At 40.5% G+C, this 26713-nt stretch overlaps 1 protein-coding gene across 11 annotated transcripts in view; it reads right to left on the bottom strand.

The window, feature by feature from the left end:
* Positions 1-26713, bottom strand: part of SH3KBP1 (SH3 domain containing kinase binding protein 1) — a 227750-nt gene that overhangs the window by 58847 nt on the left and 142190 nt on the right. For 9 of the 11 annotated variants that reach the window (XM_071553835.1, XM_071553921.1, XM_071554103.1 and 6 more), the window contains one exon: positions 5269-5344. In XM_071553835.1, the coding sequence (XP_071409936.1) occupies positions 5269-5344 (76 nt within the window). Of the gene's footprint in view, positions 1-5268; positions 5345-14465; positions 14584-19540; positions 19601-26713 lie in introns of those variants that run through there. The other 2 variants (XM_071554712.1, XM_071554619.1) reach the window with 2 other exon arrangements.

The raw sequence follows: 26713 nt of genomic DNA, 5'->3' as shown, positions 1-26713 counted from the left end.
TGAAAGAACAGAGTCACTCTTACCTTCTTTGAATGACCCCAAGGGGACACAGGGTAACACACAATTCCCTCTCCTAGCACCATCCTTGTAGCTCAGAAGTTGGAAGAAAAAGAAGCAGCAAAGACCTAGATATTTATCATAAGTGGTCTGTCACTGCCTACACTTCACTGAGGAAAATGTCACAGGACCATCCTAAAAACTATAAAGGTGCTATCTAAAAAGGACTAGATGTTTTATGAGGGTAGTTATCGTGGATCTCTGTGCAGTACCTGATGTCCCACAGTCTGTCCCAAATTGAATATGTGGCTTATTTGACACAGTCTCAAGCTTACCAGGGGCAGTCCCGTGGTGTAAAGGAGAGCACTCTGGACTCTGAATCCCAAGGTCCTGAGTTTGAGTCTCAGTGGGACTGTCCCCTGGCAGTTCAATGCCTCCCTGCCATCCCATCCCGTCAGATCTCGGATGCTCAGCAGGGTCAGCCCCGGTTAGTGCCGAGTGCTGTGACAGTCCCGAGGACTTCCCTGTCACTGTCCAAGCTTGCTCGGCCGTGGCAGATGGACCTCAGGACTGAAACGGTGGGGCCAGTTCTGTGCACGCTGTGCCTCACCTAAAAAATCCACTGCACAGGCTGGAAGGGCACGTGGGGAGAGCCCTGCCCAAATCTGCGTTTGTGAAGTCTGGCCACACACATATTCAAACTTACCAAAAAATCATTGGCTCAAGAGGGAGAACAATGGCAAGAGACAGCCTTCCTGCAGAACACAGCTGCTTCATGACCCAGGCCATTGCAGGGGCTGTATGTCACTCACAGAATTCAGTGGCTCACAGTGGCTCAGTACATATTTGCACCTGCAGTGTAAAGCACTGATGCCAACCTACAGATCCTGACTCGGGCTCCTGCAGTAGTACAGCAGGTGAATTCATTTGCTTGTATTTTGAGAGGCCAGTTATACATTATAATGTTCAAACCAGAGATGAGCACACTCCATTTAGTGTACCAGTGAGCCCTGTTTCACTTTAAAAGCCTCTTTTTACTCTCCTGCCACACTGTTGGGATGAGCTGAGACGTTCAAGACAGGAGTCCACAGACCAACACACCTTCAAGCTGAGATTTTGCAGGGGACAGCAACTCTGGAATTTGATTTTTCTCTTAGGCCAGGATGACACAATGTTTTCCTCTTACCTCTGTGGTTGCTTCCTTGTGTAGTTAATTTTTGAGGCTTAAATATTTTCTCATCAGTGAAGTCTAAATCATATAGCAATCAATGTGGACATAAAGAGTTATACTAAGTTAGAAAACAAGCAGCACTAAACTACTATTCCTCGAGCTTAAATTTCCTCTCTTTGATTCTGACTCATAATATATTTCTGAAATGGAATAAAATATACAAAGTCTAGTGAAAAATTACATCACCATTACCAAAACCACAAACCAGATGAAAAAAATGTAAACCCTATTCTCAGCAGAATCAATTAATTGCTACACTCAAGACTCATAAATAGACTGCACTAATAAATATTTTCACAGAACTTCATGAGATGCAAACTGTCAAAACACCACCTCATTAAACAGAAAATAGAAACAGAACTAATTATGGTCCTACTAATGCATATTCAGCTATTCCTTATGTCTTCTACATCATGCAAAAACATTAGTTGCTTGCTGTGATTTTGGTATTCCTATGCAATAGCTTAACACAAATTGTAAATAGTGAGTGGAGTAATTAAATTAAGTGCTGTGGTCAATGTACTCTGTGACTTACTGACTTTGCTATTTTGTTGTCTGCTTACTTATACTCCACTTCTGCAGTTTCAGGAAACTGCAATAACTCTCTCAGACATTCTGGATGTTTTTGCTTTGCTGATTTTTAGAATCCAACAGAGCTACTTCAAAATGTATACACATTTTCTACAAAATATCCTTTTACCCATGAGCCACTTATGCTAAAAGCAAGCCACATCATAGAAAAAACAACACATTTCACCCAGAAATAGGATCAAAACACTCATGCTTGAATATGCTATCCTATCTACATGAGAGATGGAAATACAACAGAATATCCCTCTAAATATAGGAACCCACAAATCTAAACCAGACAGCTCTCCCCTCTTCTCTTCAAAGATGTGTTCTCTCATTCCAGAAAGGTTGGTGATGTTTCGATGTTTTCCAAGGACCACGCAAGCTCTACAAAGATTTGTGCTTTCACTGTGCCCTTCCTCTCAGCAAAGTGCTCTTTGGCCCTGAAGAGTCATCTGTCTGTCCCCCAAAATCTTAAGCCCATTTTTAGGGAGATTTACATAGGGAGATGCACCTTGGAGAACACACTCCTCTGTCTTTTGCTCTGACCAACTTTTCCTGTTGCAGAACCTGGGCCATCTTGCATGTACCAAGGCAGACAGTAAACACAGCCAAGTGCCCATCTGTCAATCATCACCACATCAGAAAGGCTACAGGAAAACAGCAGGCTCGAAGCAGGATGTGAGAAGAGTCAGAAACCAACACTCCATGCTGAAGCCCCCGTGGGCAGAGGGGGAAGATGCTGCTGCTCCGTTTGCCTCTCTCAGCAGGCTCTCTCACAATGCAACTGAGGTTTTTTTATCCAGCTGGGACTATGGAATAACAGCATCAGCCATGGAAAGAAACAGGTGGAAAATGAAAAACTGTATTATTCCTCTACCAACACAACCTGTGTCTTGCTTGCAGCACTCATCTCCAGCAGTAATCCCAAGGGTGTCTGAATCACATATCCAAAAGCCCCTTCTTCATACTGAGCTTAATCTGTGAGTCTTCTGTTTCTTGCTACTTCCTTGGAGAATGGCAGTCAGTTTTGTTCAGCAATTAAAGACTGCAAGAAAGACTGGGACACCACCATCCCAGGAAAAAGTGGAAGCAACTGAGGTACATAGTGGAATGATACTTTTATGTTGAACAGTGCAATTGGAACATTCACCAGTTTTCCGAGACTGAAACTCCCACAGATTGAATGCTTTTTCAAGCTTGTTTGCAGTAAAAAAAGTAAAAATTCCATTTTGGAGAAATGACAAATACTAGACACATCATAGTCCTGTGCCAGAGTCTGATTATTCTCTTCACGTCTGACCATCATACATTAACTTTATTATGAAAAGATGATTCCTCTGCCTATATTAAAAACCAAACCAGACTGAAGTATGTTTCATTTTCACTGAAAGGTTTTTGAATTTAAGTGAAGGACAACTTCAACTGATTGAAATACATCTTCGGTGATGTCATTTGAGGCTAAGATAATTATTCATAATTACATTACATCAGACCTTCCTATACATGCGCTTCTCTTTCCCAAGCACTAACAGAGATGCCAAGAATGCTACTCAGGCCCCAGAGATTCCAGGAAAGATAAAATGTTCTAAATAATAAAGGTAAGACAAAATTCATAGCACAAGGCATACATATATACAAATTAGGAGCCCATGCTACTCATCAGCTCTAGCAAAAAGGATGTGGAATGAAGATGGTCACAAGAAGAAGGATTTTTCTGGCCAAAAAGGCATTCCAAGGCAAATAACAAAGTGCTGAAAGAAGAACCAACCAGAGCCCAAAAGTGTTCATGGAAAAGTGTGACTGTCAGCCAGAGCTCAATGGATCACTGTAGAAGTTACAGTTCTCTAACCATTTGTTCAGAAGATTTCCACCCTCATTTACAAGTGGTGAAAGTTTGATCCACCCATACCCTGGGATGGGATTTAGTGATCAGCTTCAGCTGTCAGAAGTATGAGCTGATATGGAAAGCAGCAGATGTCTCACACACCAGGGTTAGTTCTGCAAGTGGCAAAGCCCATGGGACTAACCCCTCCTGGTGGCACCTGCACTCAGATCAGCTGCAGGCTGGGAAAGGGAATTCTGAAACACATTCAACAGCCCTGCTCTACATCGCCAGTTCACACATTTTCCAGTATTTCAAGTTCTCACTTCCCCAGGGCAACTGAGTTCTTGCAGTACTTCCCATTATAGCCTGATGGCACAGGGGAACAAGATGTGAGGATGTAGCAGGTCAATTAGTGTGGTGGAGCTAATGGACAATAACAGGCTAAAAGCTGCTTTAAGCTGCTGTTGCAACTCTGAGCTGAAAACTTGTGCAAACCAGGTTTTAACCATACACTTCCCTCAGACAGACCTTGTTCTGCTGATCTAGATGCTATCCTTCCTGTGTCTGTATGTGTTTCTGTTCTGACACAAAATGTTAACTGCTAACTATCTAAAAGGATAAACATGTCAGGGAAGCAAAAGGACTGTTAATACTTTAAAAATTTCAGCTCTTTCTATTATACTCAGCTTCTTGTATAATATGGCTATGTTCTCTTCCCTCTTTCCCACCAGAATCTGTAACATTTAGTTGTACCTTTATATAAATAAAATCAGAAGATGGGGAATATATTATTTGGTAAGCTAGTTACATATGGCTCCTTAGAGCAGCATGGGGATATACCTAAAAGATTTAATCATTACTTTTTGATTACTCAGCACTGAAAAAAGAACTGAAATTCAGAGAATCAGAGAACGGTTTGGGTTGGAAGGAACATGTAATATCATCTAGTTTCAACAATTCCCCCTGCCATGGTCAAGGACACCTTCCACAAAACTAGGTCACTCAAAGCCCCGGCCAACCTGGCCTTGAACATTTCCAGGGATGTGGAATTTCTTCCTAGTATCTAACATAAACCTAAGTTTGAAGCCATTGCCCTGCTTCTGTCACTACATGGCCATGTGTAAAGTCCCTCTCCAGCTTTGTTGCAGGCCCCCTTCAGGTACATGGAGGCTGCTGGGTGGTCTCCCTGGAGCCTTCTCTTCTGATTTCCTATACAAACTATACCATCCACACAGACTACTTCTGGTACATAAAGAAATTAGAAAAAAGGAGAGGAAAAAAAGCAAGGGCACTCAGAATGAAATTTTTCTATGACCTACCCACAAGTTACAGCCTGAATTTGGATCTTATTCAACTCTGATTAATTCCAAAGTACCCTCAAGGCTGAAAGTTTATCACATAATTTAATTTGATTTTTCGTGGCAGAAAACTTCAGGTAGGATTACCAGAGCAAAAATAATTCAGAGTATTCTGTGAAACAAAGCATTCTGTCTGTGTACTGCCTACTCAAAGTTTATCCTAACTATATCTATGCATCCTTGCTTTTCATATACACAGGGCACTCTTAGCCAAAACCAGAGAAATGTGTTCAGCTTGCCTTTAATAGCACAAAGTGCAAAAAAGAAAAACCTATGAAACCTACTTTTTGTTCTGCTGTCCACTTCTATTTTTGTTGGCTCCTGAGTTGCTGTGGCTGGAGGTAATTTCTTCCCAACACTCTGAAAAAAAATAATGATTCTCCTTTAAAATGTGCAGGTTCAGTTATAAGTTGGACAACATAAAAAATTGTAATGGAAATACAAAATATAGGAGTAGAAAAAAGGAAAGTAAAGAAACAGAGGCAAATGAAACTATACTTAGGTTTGTTGCTGGGGGTTAATTTTTTAAAAATTATAAAGAATTCATAAAAATGGATCTTCAAATTTCCCTTTAAAATGTTTACTAACTTTTAAAAACAATAATCCCTTAACGTAGTTTCAGGGAAGACTCATGGAAGTTTAATTGGTGGATTGAATATGTGATGAAATTGCTTAAGGAAAGGTGCTATTCAGTACCAAAATTAAAACTGCCAGAAGAGGGGAGGAACCCCCTTAATGACTGTCCATACAAGGAGTATTCACTCCAGTCATTCTAGATTTAGTGTGATTTTTATATTAACATCTCTTTAAAAGATTCCCATTTTTACTTATTTTGAGCAAATAATTAATTTCCAGAGGAGTACTACAATAAGCAATAACCAGGCTCAGTCAGATAAGTTGAAACAGAAAACAAATGCTACCTGCCCACACCAAAATGAAATAAAATTGGTATTCATCTTTATATCTTTGCCTGATACTATATGCACGTTATCCACCCTCAGCTTTTCTCCCTATGAAGAAAGTTTCCTAGTTTTAAAATCCCAGCAATGTGCAGTGGAAGAAATGAGTGTAATTATTCCTTGCTTATATAGATGTGAGTACTGAAAAGCTCTAGCTGTCATTTAACACCTTTCCTGGCAAGGTGTGCATAAACACCACAAAACCACCTCCACGCTCCCACGACCTTCTGAGCAAAAGCTGAGACAAGAGAGCTCAGGTTTAGTCTTGGAGGCACCGAGTACCTCTTAGGGACCATAAGGAAAACACTGGTCAATATGAGAAGCAAGAGGAGACCAGCACTTCAAGTGGCTTAAACATTCTGCCATGTATAAGAAACATTAAGAGCTCCACATCAGTGATTTTGTACCCTAATGGGTCAAAGCATATCTGTGGAAAGGACTAAAATACACACAGGGATTTCAGGCTGGTAAAAAGAACACCCGGGGAAAAGAGAGGTAGTTTTGGGAGGTGCACCAAACAGCCGTCACATCTGTGTTGAGAGTAAGACAAACTATGAACTGCAATACCCAAAAGCATCTGTTGCAACTGCACTTGCAGGTGGCAGCAGAAACAGTTGACCTTCTGTTGAGCTAATGACACTACTTACAATGCAGAATTTGTGAACTGCTGAGAAAGAAAGATCAACAACAAAACTGTACAGAACCTTCTAAATTCTTTGCTGAGGTGGGAATGAGCGATAAGAAGCATTAACTGAGGCAGTGACTGTGGAGATAACAGAAAAACAGGACGTGACAAATTCCTGCAAAACAGGAGAGGACAAAACCAAGAGAAGTGCATGACCCTGCTGTGCTGGAGAAGTTTAAAGGCAAGAAGGATGGTGATAAGAGCGGCTGGAGATCTAGCTGGAAAACAGTGAAAATTGTACTCAAAGAGATATAATGAAAAATTTGAAACTACTGGGCATTTACACAGACAAAAGCACAGAATGCCTGCAAGATGAAAGCAAGACTGGAAAGACAGCTTTTGGTTCAGAGGCAAACAAGGCAGTTCAAGATAGCTGCACAACTCAGTATATGCCCATTCATGATCAAACCTTTATTCACGGTTCTGCTTCACAAAGAGGTTTGGAAAATGAGGAGAGCATGTTCTCTAAAGTGCACTGCTATTTAACTCAGAAAGATGTGCTTGCTAGAGGAAAAGCCAAACCCTTTAATTTAGGGGTGTTTTTCTTTCTTTTTATTTAAAGATGAAATTGTTATGCAAGAACAATTAATTAAAGGAAATAATTTGGTAATTGCTTTACCGTATACGAGTCATTAATTCTATGCCATGAAACCAAAACCCAGACAAAGCCACAAGGTAAAATTTAACAAGCTACAAATCACAGTAAAGGAATCATGGGCATAAAGCAAGATACTGGTGTATCCCAGGGGGAAAGGCATGCTGCAAAGTAATTTCTTAATTTATAGAAGCAGATGCAAGGGCAATGCTTGAAAACATTTATTCATCTGTTCATTCAGAATGAATGTCTGTGCAGGTGATAAATCAGCACTGGGAACCGACTGATTCCTTGTGAACAGAAAAGACAATACAACCCAAACAAGGCTGCTCTCTCTTGGGAGCTAGGAGGCATAATTCAAATAATTGTAATGAGGGTTGCACAGAACCCACTCCACTGAGGAGTGGCATGGGAATTTGTTGTGGGACACGAAGAGGATGAGACAAGTGGAACTGGTATCCCTTAATTGTAAGGGGACTGCACCCTGGGACTTCTATAGGTGACAAAAGCACTACTGAGAGGAAAAGACAACAAAAATTGCTAAGCCAACCAAATCTGGTTTCAGGTGGCCCTGCACTGACCTCCACAATGTTTTACTCTTCCTGTCAAAAGGTACCAAAGGAGACATACTTTTCAATTGTGATTTATGTTCCCAAATGGTCTGTACTGATCCATACATGGAACATCTGCATGAAACTTTTTCTGTGAAACTTAAGATAATACTCATTTCATTTAAGAAACACCTAAGATAAGATTTCCTTACTCCAGAAGACACTGAAATCTCTATGACTTGTTAAGTCTGACGGTTCCACTTTAACATGATAAAACCTCAAATATAGCAAATACAGCAAAATATTGATATACAGCTCCAACTTTCATGTTAGTCTTCTACCTGATTCATTCCTATATATCAGGCTCTACAGAAACAAGCCAATCTTACTCCTCTGGGATTAAGGCAAAAAACAAGATTTAGAACTTGAAGGACTTTCTGGGAATTTAGACACTCCAAATCCAAGAGTAGGGTCCTCAACCCTGCCAGCATTCCCTGACATCCCTGAGCATAAACTGCCTTTCTCCATTTACCTAACTCTATCCTGTTGTCAATAATGTTAGCAATAAAAAGTCACATGCAGCACGAACCAGAATGCCCATAATGGCCCCTCCCATCCGTGTCCTTATGGCCAGGCTGCAGACACAAAGGAAGTTTGGCATTTTCTCCCTAGTGCTGTATATCTGGAATTCCTGGCTGCAGAATGGTTTTGGCACCAGCAAGAAGAGGAGAGTATCATCCTGTGCTTGTGTACCTCCAGCCTGGTGGTACAGAGACACTCCTAAACAGCAATATTTCAGCTTCCCTCTGCCTCCTCCAAAACGCTGATTAGCATCAGTCTCTTTTCTGGAGGGTGGCAGAGAGCCTTGTTCCACTTACATTACTCTGGAGACACCACTGACTTGCTCGGTCCTGTCACACCAGAAACACATGGTGGAAACACAGTTTGCATTTTCTGACTCCAAGCCTATGTTGACTCCCAATACACAACAGAACATTGCCAACAAAACAGGCAGAATCTTGATTCTACTATTTCTGCAAGGGGAGCATTATTAGATTGTTTAGCTGTCAGACACAAATTCCACGAATCACCTGATAAGCAAATCCTAAAGATGAAAGGGGATGAAGTGCCCTCTTGCTGCAGAAACAGCTGATAAAAGTGTGAATAATGACCATGATCTGGTGTTCAGATATGCAGAGGGATGAGACAGATTAGCAGCAACCTGCCAGTATTAGTGCTTGGTTTTATGAAGCCAACAGGACAGTCTAGCACTAAACAACAGGTTTTGTTGGCAAAACTGGCCTTGATGACACTTTGGTACACTGCAAATCTGAATCACTGCAGACCAGTGTCCTCTGATACTGAATTAATACTGATTAGAAGAGTGGTTGAGTTTGGCACACAAAGTCACATGACTGAGGTCATGGTACAATCTAAACAGTCTCATTTTCTTTCATTTATAGCTTTTGTCTCAACTGCAATCCCTAGAACAGCAGAGAACAACACAAAAGAAGCAGAGCACATAATGGGCAGTGTGCAACTCAGTTTTCCTCAATTAAAGGTACTACAGCCCTTCCCCACAAATACTGAGCCCCAACCAGAGGAGGAAAAGCAGACCTGTGGCCAAGTTTCTTCCTTCAGGATATTTTAGAATTGCATTTCAGGTTTTTCTGTTGTTGATAAAAACTGACTCGTCTATTTACTTTTGTTATTCAGAGATAGTGTCTCTAGAAGGTTTCATCTGAAAATTCAAATTGAATTCTCACTCGTGCACAGGTAGGTCCATACACAAGGTTCTGTTACACTTATTTGCACTAAAGGAACAGACCTATCCACTGAGGTTTCTTTAACAATTTAAGCTTCTTGAAGCAACAGCTTATTTACTCAGGAATAAGGAAAACCATATTTACACATCATCAGTATTTATTCCAGAAAGTGTCTTGAAGTCTTTACCTTAGATAAAACATTTTGGAACTGCTATTTGGAATATAACTCCATGAAGGTACTCTTAAGGGATATACCAGACACCAAAGAATTCATAAAAAGGGGCTGTATGAGCTGGAAACACTAACGTTTTTAAGCTTGTCAGTTTGAGTAGTGAAAATAAACCAACATGCACTGATCCTTTATACAAAGCAGGAAAAGGCAGTTACGTATCTTGTGATCTTTTAGAATTTCAGAAAACATCTGTGACTAGGTCAGGGGAAAAGAAGTGCCATGTTTCTCTGACCACAATACTTCCTCTCAACATTCAACTAATCTGTTTAGAAGCTCTTCACATGCATGATAATTATCTAATAGACAGGTTTAGATGCAAATCTAAGGCCACTATTAATGACAGCAAAAAATCTGTATCCTTTGATGTATTTTTGACTGTCCATTTTGTAACTGAGAACATTTTTTCACGAAAGAGCAGAAATGGTCATTAGATTCTTTCAGCTCTGGATGAACAGGAGCATAAATAATTTTTTCACTATGTATAATGCTGGTTTATGAGGGGGCAGCCAAATAATTTCTATTTTTCCTAATATGCTTCAAGTGCTTCAGGAATGTTATCCAGTCCTCTATCCATCCTACCTATCATACCTTAAAAAAGAAAAAAAGAGCCAAAATATAAAAACCCCAAAGACTTTAACATGTCAAAATGCCCTCACTCTGTCAGAGACAAAAGAAGAGAAATGTCCAGGATTTCAGTCTTTCCCATGATACCAACATTCAGGTCCACAAAAAGTAGTTTGTGTGACAGCACACTCAAGTATTGCTATCCTAAGGTTTCCCAGAAGGACAGAGCTAACTCTCCCAAAGGGTCACCACATACCACTTCAAAGAAGGTAATAAAAATTTTAAGAAAACTTTATAAAGAAAACAAAAAATCTTTAGAGAAAGTGCAACTAAGCACCCATCTGCACATTTGATTGTTTCAGTCACCTAAAATAGCTTCTTCCTCTGTAACTTCTTTCTACCCAGCTTTGATTTGGTAGAAATAATATCCATACTCTCCTGAACTACAATTATTTATCTTTTTAATAGCAACTAGATGGGTGTATCTGCACTCCCAGCTAACACGGAGAGCCCCAACTGCCAAGCTGCACACATTTCTACTGACATCATCTCTGAGGACATTCCCACCACAAAGCAGGGTGACTTCCTTAAAACCAGGAATGGGAATCAGTGGGAGAGAAAACAAGTGTTTGTCAGGTCCTCAATTACAAGCAGGCCGTCACAAACACAGGCAAGAAAAACCCTTTTTATTCTTCTGCTCATAATTTACACTGAGTATGAGATGAGAGACGAGATGCCTCATAGTTTGTGTCTCACAGGTGTCCTAATTCACTTGCTGTGAGCAAGAGAGTGGGAAGTCCCTGAGCCCACCCACCAAAGGTGGGCACGCCCCCAGGGAGCCACCCTTGGGTGCCACTCCTCCCCTCTGCCCTGACACTGCACATCTGCAAGGGCAGAGGAGGAGACCGACCCATGTTCCTAAGTGTTGCAGAAGGGAAGGAAGGAAAAAAGCAGTTTTAATGTTATCTGCTTCACTAAACAGCTGCACAAACATTTGGGTGAGACTGAGGCAGGAAAATTCCTGGTCATAGGGGTAAGGGGCAACTCTCAGTCACAGCACTTATTCATACCAGCTTAGGTTCATCTGGAAAGCATGGTGAGCATCTCCCAGTTTGACCAAGGAAGGGTTGCATAAGTGCTTGTTGGGAATTAAAATAAATTCAGTTACAGAATAAGAAAAATTATTTGTGTAGGTTTCATTTTAATTATGACTTGCTTACAGCTTAGCACGAATGGGCCTTGCTCAAGCTTGGCATAGGTGAGCTTTAAATGAGCTCCCTTTGTCAGCATGACTGGCTCAGCTGGGGAGCAGAGACAGACTGGATACCTGCAGAGAAAGGCTGAGATCCTGGATGCCCCCAGGGCTGCCCCAAGCTGGGAGATAAAGAGCAGTCAATGGGCTGCCCACGGGACAGGGAGGTGCTGGCAGACCCCAGACCATAAATCGCTGTTGGACCAAGAGGTGCCCATGGGGCACGTGGAGATCTTGTGCACAGACCATGGGGGTTCAAAGGCCTGGGGATTTCTCTGTTCAGGGTCCTTCTCAGAAGCACCCAGCTGTGATACCCTGACTCTGACTCAGAACCCAAGGTCTGAACTCTTCTTCAGTGATGCTTGACTTTGCATCATTCAAAAGCTGAAACGTGAACAACACTCAGCTCTACATAGCAGATGATGCTTCCATGGAAAATGGGTGCCCTGACCACAGGATCAGATGTAGCACACACCCACAGAGCTTTTTAGTGGGATGCTTGGCAAATGTTTCACAGAATGCAGACAATAAAGCAATAAAGTATTTTAAATTATAGATAATAGTTCCTCTGCACATAGTCAAGCTATATTATATTCTAGTGGACAATCTGAAAATGACACATTTTTACACTTATTCCATATTCCAGCAGAATAATGCACAGTTTTTCCAACTGATGTCTATATTAGAAGACTTTTGGACTAGGCCTTCTGAATTAAAGCATATCTTTGTAAAGAAATAAATCCTTTTTTCTTTTGAAACAGATTTTTCCTGTGAAAGGCTTTACCCTTCCACAGCAAGATTGCAAAATCCTGCATTTAGATGCTGTGAAAGGCAAACTGCTGGCATCTTAATTCTCTCTGTCTAGACAAAATCAACAGACCTCTAAATAAAAGAGATGTTCCTTGTAATAAACATCCTGGTGTTAAAAAGCAAAAGATCAAAGCCTTCATCCCAGTGGGGCTCCTTGAAAATTAAGCCTGATATTTACTACAATTAACACATTTGGACAAAGGAGATAAGTTGCCCAAAGTCAAGGGTGAAGAGGTGGGGGCCCTTTGGCTGCCCATGAACATCAGTCCTCTGGGAACTGCTGTGAGAGACAGTCAGCACTGCCTTAGAGGAAAGCAACAACCCAACAGCCAGCAAGTATAAGCTGTTTGAATGCTAAAGGCTTTTGGAATTAGCATGCATATGCAGAAAAAACAAGGGTATCAGGGGAAGAACATTTTCTGGTATTCACACAGAAACTGATACATTTCTGCCAAATGCAAAGTTACTTCTTAAATGTGAAAGGAAAAAAAAGGGTGTGTGTGTGGAAGAATAGTATGTCAGTCTAAATTCTACTACAATATTCTAACTCTAATTCCAGAGAGTGGTAAACAGGTTGTGATTATGTTACACCACAGTCAGTTCACTGGGTGCCCTAGAAATACAGCACTGATTGTCAGAGCATCTCACAATTACTGCACCTGTCACCCACTGTCATGGCTCTGGCATCCAAGCAGACAAGCAAGCAAGCAAGTAAGCAAAGCAAACAGCACAGAGGGCTCCAGACTAGGGAAATTTCAGAACACCCCACGACTTTGCTGGGGCTTTGTTTTCTGATTCATCACTGATGATTATTCTTCTGGTATAATTCTTTATTACAGTTGAAAAGAAGAAGCAAAACTACCCCTTCTCATCAGCTAAATGCTAAACTACATCAAGGTTAAGAATAAATGCTTTGAATATTTAAGGAATAATCACATTTGCTTTGATTTTATTTTTCAAAATGACTGCAAATTCTGAAATACTTAATAAAATAAATTACTGAAGCTTTACTTAATTACATCAAAAAGTATTTGAAAATCATGTAAGGCAAAGTCCCAGAAAATCGCTTGCTGGGACAGACCAGGAATTATTTATGAGATTCTGAATGTTCATGGCAAAATAAAGACAAAATGACAAGCCTGTACTACCTTTGGCATACCACTGGGAAGGATTCCATGTGGAAGAAGAGAAAGGGAGGCCACAATGATTTAATCAATGTATGTTCCCAGTCCTTGATGGCTCAGAATCTGTTACTCCACAATCAAAGATGAAAGTAGAAAGTTCCTTTGTAGATTCTCCAAGTATGAATTTTCTTTAGGAAAAAGCACAGGGTCGTGCAATTAAACTCATTTTATGGTATTGTTTTTATCTTGGATTAATCAAATTTTATCTATTGAGTATGTCATTCAAAATTATTCATTATTTTAGTGATCATCTAGCATCATTTCTTACTTAGCCACTGAAAAACTAAGAAATCTGAAAATCTGGGGTTTCATACTGGCCCCTGCTCCTGCTGTATTGTGACTACATGAGCCTCACGTTTCACGTGTAATCTGGTTATACTTCTCACTGTGATGGTGTTCATCTGGTTTTGCCACTGAGCTGTAAAAATACAAGATACTGGTGTTCTGAAATAGTTCATCAAGATGGGGTTGATTTCATTTAAACATCAGCCATGAGCCAGATGTGCACATCTGGGCCAGTCACTGCAGGCTTCCCTCTGTCACTGGAGGTAAAACAGCCCTTTTAGCATGTAGTTCATCTGGACTTCTCCTCTGGGATAAAGAAAGCTCATATCTTAATAATGCCTTTTAGTCCACAGACTGTGAAGAAAGCTTGAGCACTAGCAACATCACAGACACATAAATTCCATCAGCAGAATCCCATGATAGTTGCTATTTCTAAATATTTCAGTTGTGTAGCCCATGCACGTTACCTGCCAGGAGAGCAGCCAGCCAATCTGTCTAAAGCTCTGTCCTCATTTATCTATCTGGATCTATGTATCTGTAGATCATCAGTAAATCTATAAATCCAGCCACCTAATCAATAAATAGTGATGTTCAATACCTCAATGTTGTCTTCATACAAGTCCAGTGTCATCTTTCCTATTTTGCATAGTCAATTCACAGCAATTTTCATTAAATTACACAAATAAAAACAGTGCTGGTCCTGGCTCCTGAAGAAGATTGAAATTGTGACCTCAGTGCACGCTCAAAACTAAAACTGAGATTCAGAAGAGTTTACTGTTCATCCCATTTTAAGAAACATTAACTTGGATAAGTAATTGATTAAAAGACAGGAAACAAAAGATCATGGGGATCAGTGGGGTTGTTCAGGGATCCAGATCAAGGCTCTTGTTTTCCACTTCTTCCTAGATGGTCTAGCAGAGGGGAAGGACAGAAACTTATTTCAGATGGAAGTAAAATGACACATTTAGAGGAAAAATGCTGTCTTTAGACAGAAATGACAGGCTTTGAAACCCATAGCTGTTAATACTTTGGAAAGCAATAAAGAGCAACATAAAGTGCTTTCAAAACACTGTATAAATCCAACACCTAAGTCATTGTGTGTGGTTCTCACCTCCTTTCACCCTCACACACAAACCACAGTTCCTAAAGGAACTGAAAAAGACAGAAAGTCACCAAGAATGATCAAACATGTGGAATGGATTCCTTATTCTGGGGAAAAAACATACACAGAGGTGACACAAGTCTGTAAACATCAGGAGAGACAATTGAGAGGTAGTTAGAGAGGACTCACTCATTATCTCTTCCAGTAATAAAAATTATGGACTCACTCATCTCTTCCAGTAATAAAAACTAAGGGCTATCAGATGAAATTAGCAGGTACCACATTCAAAACAAACAAAGGGAGGTGACTCCTTCCCACAAAGTGTGGCCCAGCTGACTGGAACTCTTTCATAGGAATTAGAGATGCTAACACGTTAAATGCAATGAAAATGTGTCTACTCGATTTGATGAGGACCAAAATCCTTTATGTTTATGAAACACAAAGTTCAAAATAACTGGAGGCCGTTAAGACTCACTGCAGGAATTTCTTTGTATGTGCAACCTGTTCTCACACTCTGCTGTTTGGAGGCATAACATGAGCCCAGGCACAATTCTGATCTGAACTACAGATGTCTCAGGATCTTCCAATTTCCTGGAAATACTATTCTTTAACATATGGAAATGAAATATTGAGTACAGAACTCTTCAGAAAGTAAACTTAAACAAAGGAAGGTAACATAAAACCAAAGTGATAACTCAAGGGAAACTTCAAAGTACTATTCAAACTCCTGTCTCCCCCCAAATGTTATCAAATGCATTAAGGTCTTGAGTTAAAAAGAAAATAAAACCATAGGGAGAACAAGATATATGGAGAAAATAATTAGAAAAGTCTTCAAAATTATTAAGCAGTAACTTTTAAAGGTTAATTTAAATCTCTGTTTTGCAGGACAATAAAGAAATATTCAGTGAAAAAATTTCAAAACTAAAAAATGCTTTATGGTATCTGCTGGTCTGCTTTGCTGGGCCTTCTTTTGCAGTTCCCACAGAAGCAGAGAAACCCTCTGCAAATCTTAAAGATTACAAAACTCAATTACTGACGTGACAGTCAGCTATTGCAATGAAAAAGACAAGTCCACAGTACAGAAATGTATAGTTACATTTCCTATTTAGCCATCTGCAGCTTGTAATGACCTCTAAAGTGGATTATATCTATCACAACACTATCAAGTGAAGCACTTGCAGCAACTCACCAACCTCCCGAACAAATTCCGACTGTCAACCTGCCTGGAAAGGTCTGACTGTGCCACCTTTCTCTGAGAAACTGCTGTAGATCTAAGATGCCTTCAGACGCACAGTATTTCAGCAGATGAATACAATCTGCTCCCTCAGCAATGATACCAATGTTTACACTGAATGTAACTGGTTCTATCATCCACATTCATGTAATTTATACTTCTGCATTTAAAGGACAGTCTCAAACCTTCACAGTGGGGAAGACTTCTAATTAGAGAGACTGTTTCACAAATTCCTAACTTCCCATTTGCAATGGCAAAACATCTCTTCAGCGATTTCAGAACTGCTTAAATGGAAAATTGCTTTTTTCTTGTTTCCAGCTGTTGAGCTCCCTTTAGAAATGACCTGAGCCAGCACCACGTGTCTCACCCAGCTACCCAGGCACTGGAACTAGCAGGTGTTTAGCAGACCACCATCAGTCTGCAAACCACAGATGAAGAACATCTTCCTGGGTTACACAACCCACCAGAGAAATCTGTGCTATCTTAAACAACATTCGAAGACATAAGTAGGTAAAATATTCACTGCAAAATTTCTGGTTTAACCTCTTGGATGGAAAAAGGGATAGAAACAAAACCATTATCAGTGAAACATTGTTATCATTAAAACTCTGGGTAGCTTGGAGAGCCAAGAGTGCAAATTTTGCTTTGTAGAATCTTCACCGTTAAACTTGTCCTACCAGCAACTGAGTTCAGATTCTAAATTTGTTGTAACTTCATCTGTTGACAAGTTCTTAAAATTTGGACTTATGGCCACGGAGGGGACTGGAGACACTTTTTTCTACCAATATTCTTGAAGTGCTGGAGAGCAGAGAAACCTGTGTGTCCAAACTTGCACGCTTTATAACATTAATATTTCTGTAAAATTTGGAATCCTGACATTCGATGCTGTCAGGCTGTCAGTCTCAAACCATTAATGAACTAAAAGCCTGCCTTCCTAAAAGGTTAATAGTGAGACAGTGAATGTAAGAGTTTAGGTTAGATAGATGCTGCTGAAACAAATGGAGCGAGACACATTAGAATCACTGATGAGGAAAAAGACTTCAGAAAATGCACTAAAAGGCAGACACATAATGAAACCCACACAGCGTGCTCCCAGCTGCCTCATCTCAAAGCACTGGAAGCATGCACATCCAAATTGGCCCTATGAACAAGCTCGTTTTCTTTCCTCCTCAAGCTGCAGATCTGCAATGCCAGAAGGTGCTTTTGTAACAAAAGTATTTTTTGAGCAGAAAGTCTTAATTCCTCCCTGCTTTATTTTTCATTCCCCTCTTTTACTGACTGTGGCTCACATAAATGTAAAGAAAACATGTCCCCTTGCACCCCTGGCCATGAATCTTACCATCTGCAGTTGCCACTCACAATTAATTTCTGTCTCCTCTAGGAAAAATACTTCAGTCAGTCTGCACTGAGTGAATGAAATTCCTTCCTGCCCTCCCAGGAGAACTGTGCCTGTCTACACTGCAGTTGGTAACTGGCATGATCCAGACTGTACCATCCAGCTTAGAAACTTCTGTTATGAAACCTCCCTCTTTTACAAAAGTTAATGAACCCTACAAGTGCCACATGGATCTCCACTTCCTTTTGCAGCAGTAAGGGAACAGTGCAGATACTTTCATCTCTCACCACCACCAAAAAATCTAGGAAAACAAAAAACTCTTTAAAGTGGCATCAATATTCTCTGCTCTTTTGTGAAAGTCATGATCCTGTCAACAAACTGACAAATAGCTGTTCAATTGTATTTTTCAAAGTCAATGATTACTTAAAAAAGAGTAAGTCCATATTGTCAAGAAGATTATCCCCGATTTAGGGCTGACAGCAAATATTTATTCCATTTTGGTATTATATTTCTTCTTTTCTCCTGAAGATTAACATTCAGTTTTGGGGGGGTTTCCCCCCACAGTTTTCATCACTGAAATCGGAAGCTACTGAGCAAAACCAGAGAGATATTTTTATTTGAAACTCTTACAGGGAAAACTGCAGAGCAACAAGTGACTCGGAACACAAATGGAAAATGACCAACCCCATGTGTTTCAGCTTTGCTTTTCAGCTTTTCAGGTACAGCGCCTGCTGCAGAGGGACGTCACTCTCCCTGGGTGGCCGGAGCGTCGCAGTGAGCCCAGTGCCCACAGAAGGGCAGCACAGCAGCCCACACTTGGCTACCAATCCCTCTTGCACCAGGACTCCTTCCCAGGAGCTCCGTTCCCTCCCTTCTCCTTGCCTTTTATTGGAAGTTTTTATGAAGCACTTTGTCAGCTCACTGCAATAATACCAACTCGTGTCCTTAGCGTTTAACAGCTATTTCAGAGACACAGAATGCCACCAACCTCCCACAGAAACACACACAAAGCATTAAAAAGGCATCTTAGAAATGGCCTACAGATTTTTTATCCTACCAAGTGTCTGGCTGGTCTATGATCCTTTCACACTCTTCCTTCCCTCCTTCCTCTTTTCTTTATTTAAAGCAGAAGAAGAGAAAGACACATGGCACATTTTAAGAGAAAAAGCAACTCAGAAAACTTGTGGCTTCATTTCTGCACTCAGCTTACTGACTTTAGCTGAGAAAAGCCAAAATTGAGGGAAATTTACATTTTTGTACTAAGAGCTCTCAAAGTATCTGCAAACCATTAAACAATTTACTTGATATCTCTCCATTCAGCTTTCTATAAAATTTTACAGGCAAAAGTTGCTTTTTCTTGCGTGGGAGGGATAGGGAGAGGAAAGAAAAAAATCATAATTTAGATTCAGATTTTATTATCCCAAAACTCATTCACGTCAATTTTTCTCGCTTGTACAAATGTCACCTCACCAAGAAGAGGAATTAGTAAAGCTCCTCTTCTTTTTTCTGCCAAGAAATACAGTTGTATTAGTGCATTTAGGAAGGAAGAAATAGGGGTGGGGGTGGTGAATTTTTGTTTAGTAAGCAAACATATGAAACAGTAACACATCCAAGAGACTGTGCAACTTGTCTTGCTTAACTATAAAGTTGCATTATTCTTTAGAGCAAGAAAATTGAAACCACATCATATAGAAATAGAAAACATCTGTGCAAGTTTAATGGCCAAACAGGCTTCAAGGAGAAAAACTTAAGCTAAACAGAGTCAGGACAGGATATATTTTCATACAAAAGTAACCCCCTATTCTAATATATTCCTCTATAGCAGAAATGGACTTCAGGATCCTCAGCACTCCTTTTCCTTCTTTTCTTTTTACCTACCCAGCACCTACACGGTGTGCAGAAGAACCAAAGAACCCTGAGGTTGAAACCAGCAGAACATATATTGCGATACAGTTTTAAACAGACACAGAACAAAACCCCAACTAATTGTAAAATAAATACCTCCTCTCCCATTGTGAAGCCAAGCTGCCTTTCAGCAGCTTGCAGTGTCCAAGGAGAGGCCTGGAGTCCTGCCCCTTCCTCGCATGAGCTCAGCCCAGCGAGCGGGAGCCCAGCCCTGACACTGACTCACTGGGCCATGCAAGGAAACAAAACTTCTACTTGTTTATTGCACAGGAAATCTGGAGCTTTTCCTACCTCTGCTCACTCACAGCAAGAAGTTTCCTCTCCTTTCCCAAGCCAGCTTAGACTCTCCTGGCTTTGTGAGAGCAAAGCTAGGAAAGGCAAGGATGTGACTGACAACTGACAGACCTTTTCTGAACAGCTCAAAAGTTTTGCAAATTACAGGCAAATGAGCTTATGGCAAATTCTGAATGTATTGGTCTCTCTGGGGGCAAAAAAGGGTTGAAATTTCATGTAATTTATGTCTTTGTTTCAGCCTTTGTTTTTAAAGAAAGATGATCAAGAAACTGAAATATCATTAAGATGATGCTCCGTTCCATTAAAATCTTATAAATTCTTAATACTGCCTCCCTATAAACATTCAGCTTTAAAATGACTGAATAAGGTCAGGAGAGGGAAAGACAATTTGGAAGAAATTAAAGATTTATACTTAAGCAAACCACGAGATACAATACACTCTCACTCCAATTTGACTCTACAACTACTGAGCAAGTATTTACACACAAACAGATCTACTATGGACATATTTAGGCATGTTCAGTGAATTCCCTACAGACACACAGCCCATTCTCTAAGAGCCATTCTTTCTGCAGTGCCAACACAACTACGGGACAAGAAAAAAGCCTCCAAATTTACACATTAAAAAGCAAAAAAATTGGTTCTCTTTAGCTTTAAGAAACTGTGTAAGGAAAGATGTGACAAACTTAAGACAATATACAGACTGCAAAAGGGATGAGATCAAATCTTTCAAAATGGTTCCTATAAAAAATAAAACAAAACCCAAAACCAAAACAAAACCACCACCAACCAAACAGACAACCCACCACTGTGGAGAGGAAGAAAGATTTTTGAGTTGAGAAAAAGGGTTTTTAGAACTGCAGACAGGTTCTAAGTCCTGCTGGCAGGTGCAAGTTTAGTTCTGTGAGAAAGAGACCAATAACTAGCAAAAACAAAGGAGATAAGAAAGCTTTGAGTTATTCTACTCATGGGAATGGATTGTTGGGAGATAATGTGGTCATAGCAATGGTGAACATTTGTCTAAAATTGTCTTCCAGTTAAAGCTGTGATGAGTTTTATAGACACTGTAATTCAACCTATAGGATGAAGCTATGGGTGGGAAAAGGTAAGGAAATTCTGTAATTGGGAGTTAGAGCTTAGCTTTTACCTGTTCTTTTCTCTCTCCATGGAGCTATTTTAATAAAATGTCTTTGAGTGTGACACCTGTAAACCGTGGCCTAATTAGTCTCTTCTCGCTGTCAAGACTTGCAGCCGAACTCACACATTCGAACTATTACACACCACCACCACCAACCACCCCAAGGAAAGGAACAAACAAAACACCACCACCCTCAACAACCAATAACAAAAACAACCTCAAGAAAAAGGTTATTTTGCTGAGTCACACCACTACAATATATTTTCTGCTACAACAATAAATATGAGGATAGACAGTTTCCTTTGTCAGATGCTTTTTTAAAATCCAGCAATCCCTTAGGCATTATTTACAGATACTAGTCCAGTTGAGGGGTTTGGGTTGGATGATCTCTGAGATCCCCTTTGGCCTTAGACTGAAAGCAAAGGGAAACTGGTCCGAGTAGGACTGTCACTGCAAGTACAAATAGCCAGAAAAAAATGCCAGGATATTTCAAAGAATGGAAATGAACAGAAGATCATGGCTCACAGCATCTCTTGCAGCAACGCTCCCTGTGCCTGCACGGTGCTGCACAACAGGGTCAGGAGTAACTCAGACCAAAGTCTGAAGTCCTACTGAGCCTGCAATCTTCTTCCTGAAGATTTCTATTTTCCAAGCAAAAAATTATCTTGCAGCTATAATACACCATAAATTTAATTTCCAGAAAACACACAATTACTGGCATTTGCTTTAAGAAAAAAAGAATAATCTGTAACACATTTATACTTCATGCAGCTTATATAAAAGTGTAAGTACTACAATCAGGCATGACTTCTAAAAAGCAATCCTCAGCTAGGGAAAATATAAACAAAGAAAACATTTCAGAAAAATTTCAGAAGCTAGTAATGTTAAATAGGCAAGAAAAGATGACTGCATAGATTTCACTTTACAGGTTATATTCAGTTTGGTTTATACTCGTCAGCCTTTTTATTTATGTAATTTTCAAAGTCAGGGTTTTTTGCATACTGTGTATCTCATTTAATTTTCAAAGGTCATGTGTGCTAAGAATATAAGAAGTTATTTCATTTTAATTTTTTTATAATCTTGTCAAAGTTATAAAACTTAACAACTCAGAGGTAGCAATTAAAAATTGTCTAATGAAATCCAAGCGGGACAAGAAAGAAAAAATCATTTTACTTAGAAACATTTCATCACAGTTTATTAAGCTGTTTATTCCTAACATCTTGATTACACTAATTCAAATCTTTTATATCAATTTATATAAATTCATTTTATTTAGATAGAATTCATTGATATTATTAGAGGTATTATACCATACTGATTGAGGAACCAATTCTCTTGAAGCTCATCAGACAGCAAGAAAAGCTTGTTTGCACATCACTACTGTTACTTGCTGCAGCATTTTCTCTGTAATCAAGTTGAAACACAAGACAAACTTTTCTGGAAATTCAGTTTTGTCTCCATCAGGTATCTCTGGGATCCAGGAAATCAGCTTTATTTTAAGCTATTTAAGCACAGCATTTTGAGGTTTTTAAGGATTCCTCTTTTAAAATGCCTGCTGGGGTAAAAGGCCTGACAATGGTAGAGAGTCAGCTGAAATTCAGAGATTTACAGTGACTGTCAAGCTAATGATCACCAGCTGGATCCAGAGAAACTTACAACATATATATTTTTATTGTCATCCTATTATAAAATAAAATTGCATTAGCTTAAACCTACACATCCTGTTTTTCTGACTGGAGCATCCTAAGATTTCCTAATCAAAACCATGACTGAAATAACAGGAGTATTCCCTCCCAGAGAGCACTCCTCCAGAAGAACTCATTCTGGCAGCAGCCCAGTGCTGTGCCCCAGGAGAACAGACCAGATTTTCCACGTTGCTTTTAGGAATAACTTCTAGTACTATCAGTACTTCTTACACTACTCTGCTTCTATTTTAAGATGTTCTTCAAGTAGTTCAAGGAACATATTTTCATGCATATGCTTGATGTGTTTCTTTTCTGAATAAAGTCCAACTGTATACATGCAAAGCCTTGTGGCATGGACAACAACTAACTTGCATTTATTTAGACTCCCGAGACTGCTTTTAAAAAGCAAAAGCCAAATGAAACATCACAAGCAGCACAAACCTGTGTGGGGGTAACCTCCTCTGCCCAAAACTGCGAGTACAGACTGATGTGTAAGCTGAACCATATCACCAATGCCTCCAAACTCTGTTCGGACAGCTGGAATATTTCAGACACCAAACTGAGAGAACATGAAAGCAGAGATATCTAATGGGATAGCAGGGATGGGCAGGAAGTATTCAGGAAATTAGCAGTCACTCTTCACTCATGTTGCACAGTTCAGTGACTCAGCAGAGTCACTGACAGCCAAGGTTATTAAGTTTGTTCCTCTCTTCTTTAAACTTAATTTTTCATTTCCCATTCTATTCCTTTGGTGCCAGGTCCTGCTTGGAGTTAGCCTCCCCACAATGGGACAAGCTGCTTTTTGACTGTCCTTTGTTTCACCTTATTTCCCCTACCCTTCTTTCTCATTCCCCCAGAATAGGGTAGTAAGTCTTCTAAGGTGTTTACTTACAATGTCCACACAGCCTCATGAACATCTGCTACCACTTGCAAACTTGTACTACTTTTTCACAAAGTGAAAGAAATTCATTAAACCTTTTTCCACAGAGCTCAAGGAATGGACAGTGACACCAGACCTCAGTGCGGGCAGCCTTGCTCTCAGGACAACTGCAGAAGGGGCCAGGGTCCTTCCCCTGGAGCTTTTCTCACAAGGTGGCACTGAAATAAATGGGTAGGACAGGGATGCCCGACTGCAGCCGACAGAAACTTCAAAGAAAAACATGAACGTTGCTTGAAGAGATGAGTGTTGCCTGTGTTCCTACACAGAATTTGACAGACTGCTGCTGCTTGGCACGACCGCTGCTGCCATCACCGATGGCTGCCTGAATAAAGGAATGCCAGAAACCTCTGCTTTCAAGTGCAAAGTGCTACACACACCCGGGGCTCCCACTGTGCTCTCTGCCTCAGCAGGGCTTTTTAACAGCGTTTGTGCTCAGTACCAGGTGGCTTAGCTTGCGTACAACCTTTTGTCATCTCAGGATTTGAAAAACTGGCTGCAACATTTCTGTGAGGGGAGCGAGCAGCTCCACAGGCATCGGAGGGGCAAAGGGAGCAGCAGCAAAAGGCAAGTGCAGACAGTCAGGGCTGGCCACGGTCCTCGGGGGATGCTGGGCAGGAAGGGCCACACTCCTCGGGGGATGCTGGGCAGGGCTGGCACAGCTACTCAGGGGATGCCGGGCAGGGCTGGCACAGCTCCTGGGGGGATGCTGGGCAGGACAGGCACAGCTACTCGGGGGATGCTGGGCAGGGCTGGCGCAGCTCCTGGGGGGATGTTGGGCAGGACAGGCACAGCTCCTCGGGGGATGCTGGGCAGGACAGGCACAGCTACTCGGGGGATGCTGGGCAGGGCTGGCGCAGCTCCTCAGGGGATGCTGGGCAGGGCTGGCACTGCTCCTGGGGGGATGGCTGGGCAGGGCTGGCACAGCTCCTTGGGGTATGCTGGGCAGGGATAGCCACGCTGCTCGGGGGATGCTGGGCAGGGATGGCCATGGTCCTGGGGGATGCTGGGCAGGGCTGGCACAGCCCGGGCACATCGGCAGCCGGTGCAGAAACACCAGGAGAAGCCTCCAGCTTGTGTCTCTCAAAGGTTCTCTTTAACCAACTGAAAATTTAGGGGTAAAAATGTTTCCCAAAAGGAAGCAGGCAGGAGCTGACAGAACAGGTGTGGCAAGGACAGGCTGTCAGCACAAAGCCCTCACCACAGTTCCTGCATCCCCAGCTTGAAATAGAAACTCAGACCCTGCAGGCACTCAGTCTCAGGAGTTTACAAATTTCTATCTTATTACAAAGGACAGGTAGACTTAATAATTGACAGGAGCTTCCAGCCCTTACAGCCCATGTGTCTACTTCAATTATTTCTTCTCCATTTCTCCTCTTCCAAACATACTGAATACAGACAAAAGTAAAAATGCCTGTATAAATTCAGTGTTTTGCAGTAAGGACCCCTAAACACCAGTTAACTATATCTTACAAGCTGCTGAATCTAGAGCCATAGCAGCCTCCCCCTTTATATGAAATAATTACTGTGGCTTCAATATTCCTCAGTTTGATGGCTAAATATATATTTTACATTAAGTTTTGGCAAACAGTACTGTGACCTCATCAAAGGCTGCTCATGAAATCCAGCTCTGGTCAAAGTCACCACTAGAAAACCCATGCCTGAAAAAAGTTACAAATGCACCTCAAATGGAAAATGTAAAAAATATCTTCTAAAGTAAGGGCAGTTTTCAGAAAGATAAAATTAGTTTTTTTAAGACTTTTTATTTTATATTCACCTATTAGCATTTTCAAGCTGAAACCTCAACTCATGAACCAACCCGATACAGTTAATTCAGACTTTGGAATGTACCATTGGTTGAATTAATTTTCCTGTGCTTGTAGAGATTTATTCTTAGATACAGAAGAAGGAAAAGTAATAGCTTGTTAGAACAATGGAAGCACATACAGATCATATTGGAAGGAAGTCCAACCTAGAAACAGAAGTTTTAGATAAGCTACTGAAAAATTAAAATGGAAAAAAAGAAATAAGCATAAGCATTTGTTTAAATATCTTGAAGTTCCATGAGCAGAAGGAAGGCATGTGAAACAGGCACTTCTATTTGACCATAATCCTTGTACTACTTTAAAAGTGTTACACTGACTTTTCTCAGGAGACACAACATATCTATATACTTACTGTATTTCTTCTAAAAATTCATCTGTAGACAAGCTACATTTTGAATCATATGCAGCACTGTAAAACAGCTCACTCACATCTATCATTAATGGAAATTTGAGAGAGCCAAGCCTCAGGAATTTGGTTCTAGTTATACATGCTCAGTGGTCAAGTCATCAGCACTAACAGGGAATGAAATGGACTACAAAGCATAAGTAGTTGATTTTTCTCTTTTTCTAAAATAGCAAAGGTCTGATGGCACTGCTCAAATTAAACTCTTACAACTGCATCATTAATTTTCCTGGGATAATCTCTTCTGTGATTTTGAGAACAAAGAACAGCTAAGCAATAAATGCTGCAAACCAATAAAACCAATGGGGTTTCATGCAATTCCTCAGTTTTCCTTCTATTGAGAGTTTATTGATCACCTTAAAAGACAAGGCCACTCTATCCTGTGCAGTTACCACTGGGCAAACACTTGAACTACATCAAACTGCCTGATGATTTACAGGAGAGACTGAAGGCATCTGCTTCTGCTCAACTGGCAGCAGACCTTTCTGCCCTCATATTCCTGCCAATATTTCTGTAAAAGCCTTCTTAACACCCCAGTAATTCTGTGTGAAATAGGGTCGAAATTTACGATTCATAAAATTGAAAACATATTAGAATATGAAGCGATAATACCAACAAAATAAGACCCTGTTGATTCTTCTATAAATGGGACTGACATTTTCCATAGGAATTACCATGTTATAAATAATCCCACATTATAAAATCCTCACAGTAATTTATTGATGCTTTTAAAGAAACGAACTGTTGGGAAATATTTAAAACCAAAAAGGTAACAGTATCATTTCAGTAATATTTCACTGACAACTGTATCCAGAGGAAGCAACAGAAAGTGTCAGGGTCTCCAAACTCCTGAAAGAACTAAAAACACAGAAAAAAGGAATTGAGGAAAGCACTGTTTCTACTTCTTCCAAGGATTACAAGTTATTGAAAAACTCAGCCCACTTGTAAATGAGCAAGGAGCATACCAGGGCAAAGATCCCTTTAAA

Source organism: Pithys albifrons, chromosome 1 (genome assembly GCF_047495875.1).
Source record: "Pithys albifrons albifrons isolate INPA30051 chromosome 1, PitAlb_v1, whole genome shotgun sequence".
In the NCBI taxonomy this organism is placed as follows: Eukaryota; Metazoa; Chordata; class Aves; order Passeriformes; family Thamnophilidae; genus Pithys; species Pithys albifrons.
Note: the sequence above shows the minus strand (reverse complement) of the source record. Positions and strands in the feature narration are given on the sequence as shown.